At 40.4% G+C, this 16,861-nt stretch overlaps 1 protein-coding gene and 1 non-coding gene across 2 annotated transcripts; one reads left to right on the top strand and one right to left on the bottom strand.

Moving 5' to 3' along the window:
* Positions 1-10,868: 10,868 nt before the first annotated feature.
* On the bottom strand, positions 10,869-16,169 carry ACOT4 (acyl-CoA thioesterase 4). The gene is made up of 3 exons (XM_039232292.1): positions 15,707-16,169; positions 14,278-14,480; positions 10,869-11,599 (listed from the first exon to the last, which is right to left on the bottom strand). Exons 1-3 carry the CDS (start codon positions 16,158-16,160, stop codon positions 10,994-10,996), a joined length of 1,263 nt encoding a protein of 420 aa, XP_039088223.1. The 5' UTR covers positions 16,161-16,169; the 3' UTR covers positions 10,869-10,993.
* Positions 11,652-11,719, top strand: LOC120231999. The gene has a single exon (XR_005528474.1). It is a non-coding gene; the product is annotated as a small nucleolar RNA SNORD56 (small nucleolar RNA).
* Positions 16,170-16,861: the final 692 nt, after the last annotated feature.

Genomic DNA, 16,861 nt, shown 5'->3' with positions numbered 1-16,861 from the left:
TTTGCTTGATTTAGGGTAGAATCTTTCTGGCTACCCTCAGATAATGACACACCCAGAAAGGTTTCTATCTGAGAAGTCTCCTGAACTTTTCCATGCTTACTAGGCCACTGACTTTTAGTTATAAATTCAATATGGAAAGGTTGAATTTCACAACTGTTTCAGTATTACCTCTGATCAGTATAGCATCAATGAGAAATTTCACTACCTGAATTACACTTAGGACACCTGTTTAAATATTGCCTTAACAGGTTACGTCAAATGTTAGAGAGTTGAAATATCGTGGAAGCAAGACTATAAAGTAAATCACTGGCTGCCAAGTGAGGCAAACTGCTGTTAATATCTAAAATGTAGGGGCGCCTGGGTGGCTTAGTCAGTTAAGCGTCCGACTTTCGCTTAGGTCATGATCTCGCGGTTCGTGGGTTGGAGCCCCGCGTCGGGCTCTGTGCTGCCTGCCAGCTCAGAGCCTGGAGCCTGTTTCAGTCTGTGACTCCCTCTCTCTCTGACCCTCCCCTGCTCATGCTCTCTCTCTCTCTCTCTCTCTCTATCCTAGAAATAAATAAAACATTTAAAAAAATAAAATAAAATAAAATAAAATGTAAATACATACATACATACGTATGGGGATCAAAAACAAGCTCTGGCAAGATTAATAAAATGATAACAATCAGGGATGATTTAGAAAGATCTTCCTGTAGAGAAACAGTGGCAACCACAGTTACAGATTCTTTTGGTTTTCTGTTATCCTCCATTGACATCCGAGATACATTTACTTTTCCAATAACCTGAGTGAGAGTTAAAGAAGAAAAGGTTGGAGATGGGATGGGCTCCCAGTTTCTCCAGTATTGGTTATGATTTCACGCATGATCCTGGCCTGGGACTGTTTCTTTTTTATGGTTTTTGTGAAACAAGAGAGCCCCAAGTTTCCATTTCTTAGCAGTCAGTATACATCCCATCTAAGTCTCTTTTCAAAGATAGCGATAACTTAATATCAGTAATACTCTCATGGTTCCATAGTATTGTATCAATGGTAACTTCCTGATTTTGATATTTGTAGTATGGTTATGTAAGATGTTAACATTAAGGGAAGGGGAGGAATGGTATAGGGAACACTGTACTATTTCTGCAACATTTTTGTGGGTTGAAAATTATTTCAAAATGAAAGGTTTGAACAAAAAAGAAAAATATCAGAGAGTGATGAAATCACCAAAAAGGATACCTATGATCTTCTGTGCCCCATTTGTAGGGTTAGTAAAACCTGTCCACCTCAGATCCTTCCTCATATCTTTGAATATTTAGTCTTTCCCATTTGATTGAGGTTTCCAGGAACTTGTGTTATCTCTGACCCTATATCTAAAAATCCACTGAAATACTTGAATATTTCCCTTGTCTAAAGCACCTAGACTTAGGCATATGATTTCTCTGGAGGAATCTGATATTGTAACAAGTCTAGAGAGAAAGGGCATTAGGACCATGTGTCTCTCCCTTTGAGGGATCTTGTCCTTAGTCTTTAAGGAAAGGTTCCCTACATTCAGAGAGATTTGATTAAATGGAAAAGCATAGCTTTCAAAATAACTACTTGCTGTTTGGGTACAAAAAGTTATGCTCTTAGCCTGGTGAGCCTGCTCTTGGCTCAGTTCCCAGAACTCTGAATTACAGGAGCTACCAAGTTGAGTGCTTGCCAGGAGCATTGCCCTAGATGGGGCTGTTAGTGGGGAGTTTGAAAGATTAACTCTTTCAGGTGCTACATTATTTAATTTTGTAATTAAAAAAGTTTGTTGTTTTTTTTTTTTGAGAGAGAGAGAGAAAGAGAGAGAGCATGAGTGGGGAAGAGGGACAGAGGGAGAGACAAAATCTCAAGCAGGCTCCATGCTCAGCACAGAGCCCAACACAGGGCTCAATCCCATGACCCTGGGATCATGACCTGAGCCATAATCAAGAGTCAGATGCTCGACTGGCTGAGCCAGCCAGGCCTCCCTACTTTTGTAATTTTATTAAATCACTAGTAAGCAATGACTGGATAGTTTGACCCAGAAACTATTGTATGAACAGAATGAAACACTAATTCACAAGAATACAAGTTTAACAGATTTTATTTTTAAGGAAGCGCTACACTCAATGTGGGGCTCAAACTTACAATCCCAAAATCAAGAGTTGCATGCTCTACAGACTAAGCCAGCCAGGTACCTCATAAAAATATATTTCCTACTTGCCCGTTCTCTGACTATTCACCACCAGCACCATCCATGACCTGCAATAGCTCTGCTTATAACCATTTGGAAGAGCAGGAGGTAAATCTTAGAAAAACTAGGAATGCCAGTTTATTTCATTTTAGTGAAAGCAGATTATTTGGGCAACCGGGGCAGCCGGCCTCAGGCAGATTCAGAGGGCCTCTTTAATTATTCCTGATTCCTCCTGTTATAACTCTCCATGACTGCAGTTGTTCTCCAATATCCCATAAGTAGGATCGTGGTAATCTCCATAATCTCATCAAACATAGAAACAGAGCATCTAACTCTTGCGGTATCATGTTCAGAGAAGAGTACTCACTGTGAGACCCACTCTCCCCCAATTCAGACTGGTCAATCTGAATGCCTTCTGCCTGATCCTAGTAGCCAATATAACAGATTTTTCCAGAAGTCTGGTTGTATATTATAGTGAGAGCTGGATTTCTTGGTGAGTCATTAGGTCTCTTCTCAATAGTGTGTCTATTCATTGGCCCTTGGAAGCTTTCTTCTTTTACCTCTATTACTGGGTAAGTTTGAGGTGATTTATGGAGAAGGACTAAATAAATTTGCCCTTCAACATCATGAGGAGAAGTCAGAGAATCTTGTCTGGGGAAAGACCAACTGAATTCTCCCTGCCTATTCTGATTTCTTGAAAGCCCAGGAAAAACAGACAGAAGATGGTGCTCTCATCCCCTCATCTTTTTACCCTACGTTTTAAACTCCAAATCTTCTTCCCAAATAGACTTTTCTCTCAAAATATCACAGTTTTCTATTATAATATTGTCGATATCAGTCAGACCCGGGTCCTGGAATTCTCTTTGCTGCCTAATCTCCTATCAGTGTTTCTTGCAGGTGCACAACCTAACTCTAGCATACCCCCATGGACCACCCAGATTTAGACTATATAGTATTGTACCCACTGGTGGTGCTTTGAATCTTGAGTGTGGTCCCCAAATTGGACGTTTGGAATCTCTACCACAGGACCTTGAGCTTGTCTAGGAGGTGATAATATCCTTGGATAAGCTGAATGGCATCTTCCAGGTCTTAGAAGAATATCGTATGTTCACATCATCAAGAGCAACATGTGAGAACTTGGCCCTACCAGCAAGATTTACTAGGAACTAGTAGAAACATCAATATTAGCTTAAGATACACAGTGACTATGCACTCTTTACCCAATGCCAAAGCTCATATGGTAACAGGCTTTGGACATACCTGAGACCAAACAAAAGCTACATCAGAATCCTGGGATTATGAAGAAAATCCAGAAAATTGACACCTTCATGCAGATTATATATAGTTCATCTTAGAGTGGACCATGGCCTTTTCAGTTCTTTATGAGCATGAAGTGAAGTAGATAAAAGGAAGCTGATTGGCATTTCTGTGATTGGTGAAGATTTTGGGGATGGCACAATATAGGAGACACTCCTGCTGAAGTCCATCATCCCTTTTCATCTCATTGTGTGATTAAAATTTAAAGGTGTCTGGAATTACAATCATAATGGGCAACATATTGTATTATATATGCATATCTATGCAAGACAGTAGAGAACCCCATCATAAGACAACAGAATCATTCTGTAATAAGAGCACCATCCATTCATGTATTTATGAGATTAAAATGATAAGGGGAGTGCCTGGCTGACTCAGTTAGTAGAGCATACAACTCTTGAATCTCAGGGTTGTGAGTTTGAGCCCCATATTGGGTGTAGAGATTACTTAAAAATAAAATCTTAAGAGGGTACCTGGGTGGCCAGTCAGTTAAGTGTTTGACTTCGGCTTAGGTCAGAATCTCACCATTCTTGAGTTTGAGCCCTGCATCTGGCTCTCTGCTGTCAGCCCTGAGCCTGCTTCAGATCCTCTGTCTCCTTCTCTGTCTGCCCCTGCCCCACTCTCTCTCTCTCTCTCTCTCAAAAATAAATATTAAAATAAAATAAAGTCTTAAGATAAAATGGAAGATGTAGCATCTCCTCCTGGCCCAGTCAGTACAGCATATGATTCTTGATATCAGGGTTGTTGAGTCCCATGTTGGATGTAGAGATAACTTTAAAAAATAAAATAAAAATTTAGAAAAAAAGAGAAGATGTAAAGGAATTGCAATGCAAGTGAATGCTTTTATGCAGTAGACGAATCTCAGGGAAACCAACGTAAGACCCAAGACAGTATCATCGATTTCTGTCATTAAAAGAGTGAAATGGTAAAATGTAGTAGAAATATACTGTAGATAGGTTATCACATATCAGATAAACACTACAAAAGTACATTTATACCCACGCCTTGGAATAGACCTACACTGCTCCCTTTATGTGACTCAGTTTGGGATGCCTAAGGCAGTTCTAAATACTGGTGGGCAATGAAGATGTGTAAGGAATACAGAGGGTCCTAAGCTAAGACAGACAACTCTTCTGGCGTTTTCTTTCTTTTTAAATCTGTATTGATTTTTTAAAAAGTTAAATATTAAGTAGATTAGAAGAATAACTGGTAAAACATGTGAGTCTTTAAGGAAAAATAATATGACCATTATCTAGTATTCATCATAAAACATTGTCTTTACTTCTAAAGCCCCTGCATGCTGCATCCTGATCCCAATCAAAGGTAATCACCATCTTCAATTTTGTGTTTATTAACCTTTTAGCTTTCTTTATAATTTTATCATGTTTGTATCTTTGAACAGTATTTTTTTTTACTTTTACCAATTTTTGAATCTCACATAATACATTTCTTTCTTTTTTTTTTTTTTTAATGTTTACTTGTTTATTTTGAGAGTGAGAGAGAGAATACATGCTCAGGGGCAGAGGAGGGGCAGAGAAAGAGGAAGAGAGAGAATCACCATGCAGGCTCCAACCTGTCAGCACAGAGGCCGACATGGAGCGTGATCTTTAGAAATGTGAGATTATGATCTGAACCAGTATCAAGAGTTGGGCGCTTAACCGGCTGAGCTACCCCGGCACCTCTAAATGTAAATCTTATGAGTATATTCTACTTAAAAGAATAACATCTTTATGTAGTATGATTTATATATCATGCTATATAACTCACTTATTTTAAGTGTACAATTCAGTGGTTTTAGTATATTCACAATGTTGTGCAACCAGCACCACTACTAATTCAAGAACAATTTCATCACCTCCAAAAGAAACCCTGTACCCCTAGCAGTCACTCTCCATTTCTGCCCACGTATCTCCACTCCCAGCCCTAGGCAGCTACTTATCTACTTTGCGTCTCTATTGATTTGTTTATTCTGGATATTTTTTATAAATGGACTCAAACAATATGTGGTCTTTCATTCACTTCACATAATGTTTTCGAGGTTTATCTATATTGTAGTATGTATCAGTACTTACTTTATTCCAACACAATATTCTGTTATGTGGATATGCTGTATTAAATTTTAACTTTTTGATGAATGATTTACGCTTGGGTTATATCTGCTTCTTGGTTGTTGTGAATATTGCCAATATCTCTTGGCTATTATGAATATTTCTGCTGTGAGTACTCCTGTGCAAGTTTTTATGCATATGGATATTTTTGTTTTTCTTGGGCATAATCTAGGTCTGGAATTGCTGGTCATTACAATTCTGTATTTAACCTTTTGGAAAGGCCAGATTTCCCAAGTAGCTGCACCATTTACAATCCCAACAGCAGTGTATGAGGGTTCCTTTTTCTCTTCATCACCAACACTTGTTTTTATCTTTTTTATATAAGTAGTTCCACCCCAAGATGGGGCTAAAATTCCCCACCCTGAGAACCAGAGTCACATACTCAACCTACCGACGCCTCTATTTTATTATAGCAATTCTAGTAAATAAGAAGCGGTATCTCATTGTGATTTTAATTTTTAATTTTCCTGATGCCTAATGATACTGAGCATTGTTTCATGTGCTTATTGGCAAGTTTTATATTTGGGGAAGTGACTATTCATAATCATTGTCTATTTAAATTCCCTCAGCCTGAAGTTCCACTCCCTCATCTTCAATCAAGTCTCTGATCAAAGACTACCTACTCAAATATGCCTTTTTTCACCAGTCTATTTATGATACCACCTCCCTCGGGCTCTAATCATATTTTTTTATTCTTCACACAATTTATGATTTTATTTTCTTACCTCCAAACTAGAATAAATGCTTTTTGACAGCAAAGACTTTGTTATCTTTGTTCATCTTTGCCATCCTTAGAACATTGCCTGCCACATTGTAGGCTTTCAATAAATATTTGTGGAGGAAGTGGAATGACTCCAGACAACAACAGGAGAGAAAATAAAGTTTTTCTGTTACCTTTGGAGTTTCTTTCAACAAAGTACACAGGTTTATTTCACCTTGGCAAAATAAATGCCATATTATTAATACCTAATATAAATCCATTTTGAATATACATAAGAGATAAGGAGTTTAAACAGATTGGTTAAAAATAAGTTTAATTTTCATAGAGATTTTATTATTCCTCGTTGACAAATTCTTAGAACAAAGTTTAACTGTCATAATTGTTATCTTATACATTTACTTTATACACTGTACATGTACATACTGTCACTTGAGGTTAAGATGTTCATCTCTTATGCTCTGACAGGAAATCAATACTATATATGATCTTACAGCATTTTTTAGAGCACAAAATTGTATATGAATGTATAGGCCAATTATACTTAATGTAATTACTGATCTATTTGAGTTTAAATTAATATTTATCCTTATTCTATATTTTTTTATCTTTAGATTTTTAAAATTACATTTGCCTCCTGTATTAGCTTATGGTAATAACTTTCTTGATTTATTAATGTTGAACAAAAATTAGTATTTGTGTCACTTTGTGAAAAGTGCAATGATCTTAGGACACTTCCACTCCACTTATTTCCTTCTTACATATGCTATTTAATTGTTTGTGTATTTGAAACCCCATAGTATATTATTTGTAAGTATCTTAGATTTATCTATATGTTTACCCTTCTCATTATATTCCATTTCTTCCTTCATCTACATGCTCCCCCCTAGAATCATTTTCCTGTGCTTGAAGAATACTCTTTAGTTTTTCCTTCATTGCAGGTATGCTGTTATCTATATTTTTTTCTAAAAATGACTTTATTTTGACTTCATTAAATTGTTTTCAATAAACTTTATGAAAAATACATGATTTCATATTGAAGTATCTATTTTGTTAGTTATAGGCTTCTAGGCTGTCAGATATTTTCTGTCAGCATGTTGGGGGTATTACTCCAGTGGTTTCCCTTTTCCATTATTGCTATTTTTAAGTCAGTTGTTAGATCTATTGTTTTACTTTGGAGGTTGTCTTTTTTCTGTGGCTACAGGTATTTTTTTTCCATATTTTTCTTTATATATAGATAGATTCCAATTAGTTAACATATAGTTTAGTATTGGTTTCAGGATTTGAATTTAGTGATTCATTACTTACATATAACACCCAGACTCATCCCATCAAGTGCCCTCTTTAATGCCCATCAACACATTTAATCTATCCCCCACCCACCTTGCTGGTGAGGTTTTTTTGGTTTTGTTTTGTTTTAAAGTTTATTTTGAGAGAGAGGCAGACAGACAGAGAGTGCCCTTGCACATGCAAGTGGGGGAGGGGCAGAGAGAGAGAGAGGGAAAAAGAATCCCAAGCAGGCTCTCTACTGTCTGCACAGAGCTGGACACGGGGCTCAATCTTACAAACCATGAGATCATGACCTGAGCCCATATCGAGTCAGACTCAACCCACTGGATCACCCAGGTGCCCTGCTGGTTAAGTTTCTAATCTTTGTCTTTCTTTTCAGCAGTTTTCCTACATAACAAACAATTCTGTGAGAAGGCTGCATTTTCCAAAGATCACTGCAACAATAACTCCCACCTCAGAAGCTCTTCTAGGAAGCTTGCCATTTTCCTTATCAGGAGATAAGGGTCTTTAACCACTTTTCCTTGCACTTGAGGTCTTTTTGTCTACTTCAAACAATAGAGTACAGTTGAAATGATACTATGTGACTTCCAAAACTAGGACTTTAAAAATGCCATGTACTTCTGCCATCCTCTCTTGGGAAATTCATTCTTGAACCTCTGGTATGATGCTGTGAGAAAACTCAAGCAGCCTCTGGACATACCTATATACATGGGAATAACAGCTGCTTTTAGGACTAGGTGGTTGGTGGAAGCTGGAAGGACTTCAAGAAGACTGTTAGTGAAAGCCTGAAGGGCCACATGGAGAGCTAAAGGAAAGCAATAAAAATTTATTGGAAGCTGAAGGCAAGAATGACACAGTAATGTGAAAAATGGAAAATATACCTAAATGAATTCAGTAATCTGGCTAAGGTGATTTCCCAGCAGAGTACTGACAGAGACACCTGCCTTCTTCTTACTGCCTATGATAAAATGCAAGAGGCCAAATTAAAGAATGATCTGTTAAATATGAAGGAACCAGGACTTGCCAAGTTTGACAATAATACTGTTCCTCCTTCCCAGCCTCCCCATGTGGTAAGTTAGTCTTTCGTTAAGACAGGACCTCAGACCAAAATCAAATCTGGAGTGGGTCTGGGGGAGATCATTTGTAAAGACCTCAGAGAGATTCAAGGTAGTGCTTCATGGAACATTTCAGACTGACAAAATCCCCTCTGATGATTTTAAGGGGTCCGTAGCAGATCTTATCAAATAACAGAGCTTCTACGAATCTTACAAGTATTATCCTGCAGCATTGTCACAGGGAGCCCCAGGTAGGGAAGTTCTTATCTCAAACAGAGTTGTAGTGGTATGTTTTATCTAATAAGGTGAACCTCACTAAGCTGTTTAGGAAACCCACAGAGTTCTTAAGAGAATTGTTTTGGTAGAAGTAAAATTTGAACTAAAACAGAAAAAAAAAAAAAAAAAGGCCAAAACAAAGGCGGGGGCACCTAGGTGGCTCAGTTGGTTAAATGTCTGACTTCAGCTCAGGTCATGATCTCGTGGTCTGTGGGTTCAAGCCCTGCATCGGGCTCTGTGCTGACAGCTCAGAGCCTGGAGCCTGCTTCAGATTCTGTGTCTCCCTCTCTCTCTCTTTCAAAAATAAATAAAACTCAGGGGAATAAAAGAACTTTGGACTCCTAATATTTTCCATCTAGGAAGCAGATTGAGGAAGCTTTGTAGTTACTAATTGAGTTTTCTTATGGAAAATAAAGGTTTTTAACTCAAAGGGCAGATTTTCAAAAAATGGTTATGTTTCCCATCCCATATTCTTCTAAAATCTTGCCAGTCTCCTTTTTCAGAGGTGAACTCTATGTTCTCCTTGAACTTGGGTGGGTCTTTGTGACTGCCTTGACCAAGACAGTATGGCAAGAGTGATGCTACGTAGCTTCCAAGACTATGTCAAAAGAATGGCATGCAATTTTGCCTTGCTCTCTTGGATCCAAGCCCAAGTAGCCAGGGAGAAGACCCATATGGAAAGACTGGGAGATCCTCTCCCTCACCCCGTTATGAACTCAGTATTAGTGTCCCTTCAAAATTCATATTTTGAAATCCCAACCCTCAATGTGGTGGCATTTGAAGGTAGGGACTTTGGGAGGTTATTACCTTTAAACAAGGGCATGAGAGTGAGGCCTCCCCACCCCCATGATGGAATTAGTGCCCTTTGAGAAAAAGAAGCCAGAGCTCACTTTCTGTGCTACATGAGGACACAGGGAGAAAGCAGCCATCTGTAAGCCAGAAAAAGGCAATTAACCAGGAACTAAATCTGCTGGAAATTTGATCTTGGACTTCCCAGTCTCCAGGTGAAGTAAATGTCTTGTAGTTTCAGCCATCCAGCCTATGGTATTTTGTTATAGCAGCCCAAGCTAAGACACAGTGCTTCTTGAATATGTGGCTTGATGTCTTTTTCAGTTTTGGAAAATTCTCAACCCTTATTTCCTCAAATACATTTATGCAATGCTTTGTATAATGTATAATGAGCCCTGAGGTCAAGGAAAATGAGGAATAGTGCCTCCAAGAATGTCACACTATGATTTTCCAGTCTATTCTTTTTTTTAAATGTTTACTTATTTTTGATGTTGGAAGGGGCAGAGAGAGAGACACACACACAGATTCCAAAGCAGGTTCCAGGCTCTGAGCTGTCAGCACAGAGTCTGATGCCGGGCTTGAACCCATAAACTGTGAGATTATGACCTGAGCTGAAGTCAGATGTTTAACGGACTGAGCCACCCAGGCACCCCTCCAAACTCTATTCTTAAAGCCAGGAAGCATGAAAATAAGTTAAAGTCATTCATCCTTGGAAAAGGTCTTAGACTTAACTTTCTTGGGACAGATGCTCCCCTTCTTACAACTCCTCCTCTGATCTCTGTGAGGAAAAGATCAGTCCGGCCGTCCTCATATCAACACCTCTCTATACGGTTTTGGTCAGTCAGAATTCTACCTTGCTACCAGTATTTGAACCAGTAGCAAACACTGGATGGCAATTCTCCCACAGACAGAAAAAGTATCCCACAGATACTCCCCTAGTATTTGTTCAACTTTAAATTTCATCCATGGCTCAAAGCGGTAAGTAAAAAACATCTAGAAGAAAACACAAATTTTAACAGAGGGGAGGCTTTTTGTGTGTGTGTGTGTGTGCTGTATATCACTAATTGAATCTTCTGTAATATGCATGTGTTACATTAGTAAAATTAATGAAAAAAATTTATTCAAATTGCTAATTAAAACACATCATTAATACCCACAACATGAACTTAATGTTATCCAAGGGACAACCAATTCACATATGATTATTATAACACCATAATCTGACCTTGAATTTCTCATGTAGACAACAGGCCCAACACATTACAATTTGGGAGAAGCTATTTTCTGGGGTCTTCCAAGATGTTTGCAGAAAAAGGTTAGAATTTGTTTCCAGGCATCTTCCTGGGCCTTAGAATGAGCCCTGGGCACCCCACCCCAGATCACAGGTTTGTTCAGTATTTTATGCATAGAAGCTGGGCACAGGGGGAAGTAAGGAGGCTCAATGTAATGCCCAGTCCCAGGATAAGAAATGATTTCAAGTTTTCCCTTTCCATGGGCCTGTAACCGTTCAGATGCTATTTGGGCATATAACTCACTACTCCAGTTATGGTCATCCTGACCAACGATGAAGAGGATGGGCCCCTGGGCCTTCTCAATTGGAATCATGCTGGGGTTCTCACACCCTCCTACAGCATCATTCCGTATATCCACAACGTCCAGGAGGCCTGAGTAAACGACCTTGATTCTCCTCAGATCAAAGCCCAATGGAGGGATGCAAGTCTGCTTGTAGTGTATAGGTCTGTTTGCACAGATCCCAGAGCCATTGATGGAAACTGTGGCTGAGATGTTCTTTAAAAATGAGGCCATGGAGAGACAAATATCAGCCCCTAAAGAAAAGCCCAGAAGCCCAATGCCTGGGCCCTTTACCTGGAAGAAAAGAAGAAAGAACAATCAAGAATGTATCTAACAGAAAAATATTCTACAATGATGGCAGTATTATTCAATAGCAGCTCACCTAGTGAGTGTTCATACTTGGGGTCTGAGTGAAGCTGAGGATAGAGGAAAATGGGGGCTTGGAAGTAGATGTCCTATTAGAGATTGACAAAAAAATGAAAGAAAGAAAGAGAAGAAAATGGGCATCAGGCTGAGTCAGTGCGTAGAGCACATGACTCTTGATCTTAGGGTCCTGTGTTCGAGCCCCACTTTGGACACAGAGATTAGTTTAAAAAATAAATAAATAAAGGTATTATCTATTTTTTAAAAAAAGAAAAAAATTTTAATGTAACTAGAGATGCTGCTACCTTTAATTTGTGAATTGACCACAAGAGTATCAACCTCAGCTCAACCTCAAACTCTCTTCCCCATATAAAAATATCTGGCTGAACACATGGCAAACAAATCTTTTTTTTTCTTTTTCCATGGCAATCAAGTCTTAACCTCACTGCCAAGTCTGGGAATCATTTACAAATGTTCTAGAGAATCATCCACTAAAGAATGCCCAATTACGGAGCCTGTGAAGTTCAGGCCCTCATTCAGGTGGGCACAATCAAAGTCTCAATGGGCCTAGGTATCTAACAGTATGGAACCAAGTTCTGTTCTAAGAAGTAAAAGATTCATCAAACCCCATCTAAATACACTACCAAATAATTAACTTTATAGAAACAAAGTAAGACTTCAGAATCAAATTAAGTAGTTCTTAGCTTTTGAAATACATAAGCAAGTTCTGATCAAAGTCTGAAAATACACATAAAGATTAAAAAATCAAAATAAAAATATTTCAGTGAAGGAAACAAGCAACAAAATTAAGAGGTAACCTAAAGAATGGGAGAAGATACTTGCAAATTATGTATCTTTAAATGGGTAGTATCCAAAATATAGAAAGAATGTATAAAACCCAACACTCAAAAAACATAATCCAATTAAAAGATGGGCAGGGACACCCAGCCAGCTCAGTCAGTAAAGCATGTGACTCTTAATCTCAGGGTCCTGAGTTCAAGCCCCACATTGGGCATGGAACCTACTTAAACATAGATAGCTTTAAAAAAAGAAAGAAAAATGGGCAGAAGACATGAATAGGCATTTCTTCAAGGAAGACATAAAAGCCAAAAAAAAAAAAATCAGGGACCTGCAAATGAAAACTACGAGATATCACCTCACACCTGTCAGAACAGCTAAAATCAACAACACAAGAAACAAGTGTTAGTGAGGAAGTGAAGAAAAAGGAACACTCATGTATGGTTGGTGGGAATGCAAACTGTTGGATCTACTGTAGAAACCAGTATGGAGGTTCCTCAAAAAGTTAAAAATAGAACCTACAATCCAGTAATTGCACTATGGGGTATTTACCCCCAAAATACCAAAACACTAATACAAAGGGATACATGCACCCCTATGCTTAAAAACAATTTTTTTAATGTTTATTTTTGAGAGGAAGGAACAGAGCATGAGTGGAGGAGGGGCAGAGATAGAGAGGGAGACACAGAATCTGAAGCAGGCTCCAGGCTCTGAGCTGTCAGCACAGAGCCCTCTGTGGGGCTCTCACAAACTCACAAACTGTGAGATCATGAGCTGAGCCAAAGTCAGACGCTTAGGCGGCTAAGCCACCCAGGCACCCCTGCACGCCTATGATTATTCAAGCAATGTTTACAGTAGCTAAATTATGAATCAGCCCAAGTACGCATGATAGTTGAATGGATAAAAATGTGGTGTGTGTATATAGATAGACAGAAATAATTGAGCCATAAAAAAGAATGAAATCTTGCCATTTGTAACCACATGGATAGAACTAGAGAGTATAATGTTAAGTGAAATAAGTCAGAGAAGGACAAATGCCATAGAATTTCACTCATATGTGGAATTTGAGAAACAAAATAAATGAGCAAAGGGGAAGAGAGAGACAGAGACAAATCAACAGATTCTTAACTATAGAGAACAAACTGATGGTTACCAGAGAGGAAGGTGGGTGAGGTTAAATAGGTGTTGGGGATTAAGGCTGCACTTGTGATGGGCTGTTGGCTAACTATATTGCACACATGAAAGTAATATAATACTGTATGTTACCTATACTGGAACTAAAATTTTAAAAACTTAATTAAAGGGGCATCTGGATGGCTCAGTCAGTTGAACATCCAACTCTTGATCTTTGCAGGTTGCGATCTCACAATTTTGTGAGTTGGAGCCACATATTGGGCTCTACGCTGACAACAGGGAGCCTGCTTGGGATTTTCTTTCTCCCCCTCTCTCTGTCCCTCCCCTACTTGTTTTCTCTCTCAAAATAAATAAATAAACATTAAAAGAAACATTAATTGAAAAAAGGATGCAAAACTAATTAGAAATTCCATTTGTATAACAAGAGGAATTTTAACGTTCCTGAATAATTCCTTTAAAGAAAATCTCACATGACTTTTATTATTAATTCTACATTACTAAGCCATATGACAGAGAAAGTATAAATGGACACCTAAAGCCAAGGAAGTCTCCAAAAGAAATCTCCGTGAAAGAAGACTAAAGCAGCATCAGGGCCTCTGGCACAGGTGAGTGCAAAGTGACACCATCTCTGCATGTATTTCTAGAGAGAATGATACAATAAAGGACATTAGGAGAACCTGGGAGTGTTGAAGCATGTAACACACAGCTTCTTCAAAGTAGCCCAGGTCTATGATATCCAATTCATTGGGAAGATCTTCAAAGTTATAAAAAGCTAGCGCCAACGTGGCAAAGCCATGACCAGCCAGAAGGCTGGCTCTATATTCCAACAGGCCTCCTGCAACTCCAAAGATGTCAATGATCCCTGGGAAAGGTCCAGGTCCTAGAGAAGAGAATAATATAAAGGAAAGGCATTATATACATTTAATGAGTTCATTTTCCTTTTAGAGATCTTTCTAAATTATTTAGTGGGAACCTATGAATCAAAGGCAAAAATCACCTCCCCAAGTTACTGCTGAAAAGGAATACAATGGGGCGCCTGGGCGGCTCAGTCGGTTAAGTATCGGACTTCAGCTCAGGTCATGATGTCACAGTTTGTGGGTTCGAGCCTCGCGTAGGGCTCTGTGCTAACAGCTAACTCAGAGCCTGGAGCCTGTCTTCAGATTCTGTATCTCCTTCTCTCTCTGACCCTCCCCTGCTCACGCTGTCTCTCTCTGACTCTCAAAAATAAATTTAAAACATTAAAAAAATTTTTTTAAAGGAATGTAAGTACCTTGGAAGGAGGAAAATCTAGAAAGTACCTTCTCAGTGATGATTTATCTTCCATATGATTATATAAATTATCTAGAAGATTCTAAGAATCTTTAGTTGTCAGAAAGAGTAACAAAGCCTTTCATTAATGACTGCAGCATGGAAGGAGGAATTTCACGGTTTAGACAGTGTTGATTCACAGTGTCCTGTTAGGGGATTGAACATAAAATTAAGAATCTCAAAATAAAGCTTTATGTTGTGTTGCATCAACTCTTGGCTGTGTGTGTGTGTGTGTGTGTGTGTGAGTGTGTGTGTGCGCGCGAGCGCGCACATTTCAGATGTCTATCTAGAAAGAGGAAAGAAAAATAAATAGCCAGAGATGACTTCAGGCGAGAAAGCCAGAGGAGTCTGAACTGTGACCTGTGGCACCGTGGGATACGGGATACAAAGAAGTGAAGACGCCTAGGGAACCTACGACACTAAAGAGGGATGACATGGCAATAGCTTCCTTGATCGTTATCATTTTCCCTAAGACCAGTCTGGCTGATGAGATCTATAGAGTAGTTTTTAATAGCAAGGTGGACAACATGCCTACCCATCTTGATTTTTTTTTTTTTTTTTTTTTTTTACCTGCAGAATACCCACCTCGTTGAAATATTACGGAGATTGTAAGAGATATTGCAAGCAAAACGCGTAACACAAAAGCCCAACATATCAAAGTACACATTCCGGTTTGGCCACTGGCTTAGTAATCATCAGCTTCTCTGTCCTTGGACGATCTAAATACCCCCTGAAGCAGTACCAGATACACTGACCACCGGGGCACCCTGTCCTGCATGCCTAGCACCCCACACTCACCTGGCGGCAGGAAGAGCGTGGCGCGCAACCGGCCCTCGCGCACCGGCACCCGCCGCACCCCCGGCCGCAGGAAGGCGCGCTCCAGCATCGCCCAGCCCAGGAGCCGCCTGGCGTCAGGCTTGTGGCCCTCGAGCACCTCCAGCTCCACGGCGAAGGGCGTCTGCACGTCCCGCTTCACAAACCGCCAAAAAGGCTTCTCGGGCTCCAGCGCCCAAAGCAGCCCCATGGGCTCGAGCCCCGTGAAGCTGCCGCCCAGCGCGCGTGCGCACGCCAGGTCCAGGCCGCCGCCGGCGTCCGCTTCGTACCGCGCGTGGGACCGGAAGAGCGCGCCATTCTCGTCGCGCAGGGACGCGCGCAGCGTGACGGGCTGTCCCGGGAACAGACCTCGCACGGCGATGCGCACGGGCTCGTCCCAGCTGCTGCGGCCCGCGGGCTCCAGGATCACAGTCGCCATCCCTGCGCGAAGTCGCGGGTAGCGCCCGGCCGCAGTCGCGTCAGGCCGTGGAGAGCGCGAGAGAGGCCCGAAGAGGTCAGGCGTCCCCTGGCACCGGATCGGTGGGTGGCGGAGCCGCGTCAGGAGGCGTCAGGGCGCTTCAGATCTGTGGACCGCGCCCCCGGGACTCGCCTCAAGTAAAAGCAGCAGGTCGTTCTCAGGGGCTGAGCGGTGCACACGCAGGGCGTCCTGAAATCTGGGTGTAGCGTCGAGCCCGTCTTCAGAACGCTTCTCTCCCTCTGGCCATTCTTTCTTGCTGACGTGAAAGCTGTTGGGTAATCATCTCGTGGTGAAACTACAAGCTGAATAGGCTTAGGCAGAATTCCAAGAATTCCAGCCCCTTCTCCGAAAAGGGCAACTTTTTTTTTTTTCAACTTTCAGTGAATTATAACGTACACACAAAAACCCCTCAGACCCTTAGCGTACAATCCAGTAAATTTTCACAACCGGAACATTCCCGTGCAACCAAGCACAGAAATCCAGAAACATCATCGCCAGCACTCTAGCAGCCACCCTCATGCTTGCTCTGGGCACCTCCGCTGTCCCCAAAGGTACTCTATCCTTCTCCAACAAAATGGGTTGTTTTGCGGGAATGAATCCTTCCGTGCATCTTTAGTGCTTTCTGCTTTGGCTTAACATTATGTTTTTGAGATTCATGTATA

Source organism: Hyaena hyaena, unplaced genomic scaffold (genome assembly GCF_003009895.1).
Source record: "Hyaena hyaena isolate Hyena2069 unplaced genomic scaffold, ASM300989v1 scaffold_65, whole genome shotgun sequence".
Taxonomy (NCBI): Eukaryota; Metazoa; Chordata; class Mammalia; order Carnivora; family Hyaenidae; genus Hyaena; species Hyaena hyaena.
Note: the sequence above shows the minus strand (reverse complement) of the source record. Positions and strands in the feature narration are given on the sequence as shown.

What these genes read in the sequence shown, in the direction of transcription:
- ACOT4 (XM_039232292.1), bottom strand. Translation starts at nt 16,160, where the DNA reads ATGGCGACTGTGATCCTGGAGCCCGCGGGCCGCAGCAGCTGGGACGAG. An exon ending in CACGCTCTTCCTGCCGCCAG is followed by an intron (nt 14,481 to 15,706) that starts GTGAGTGTGGGG and finishes TCTCTTCTCTAG; the next exon opens with GACCTGGACCTTTCCCAGGG. An exon ending in ACATGCTTCAACACTCCCAG is followed by an intron (nt 11,600 to 14,277) that starts GTTCTCCTAATG and finishes CTTTTCTTCCAG; the next exon opens with GTAAAGGGCCCAGGCATTGG.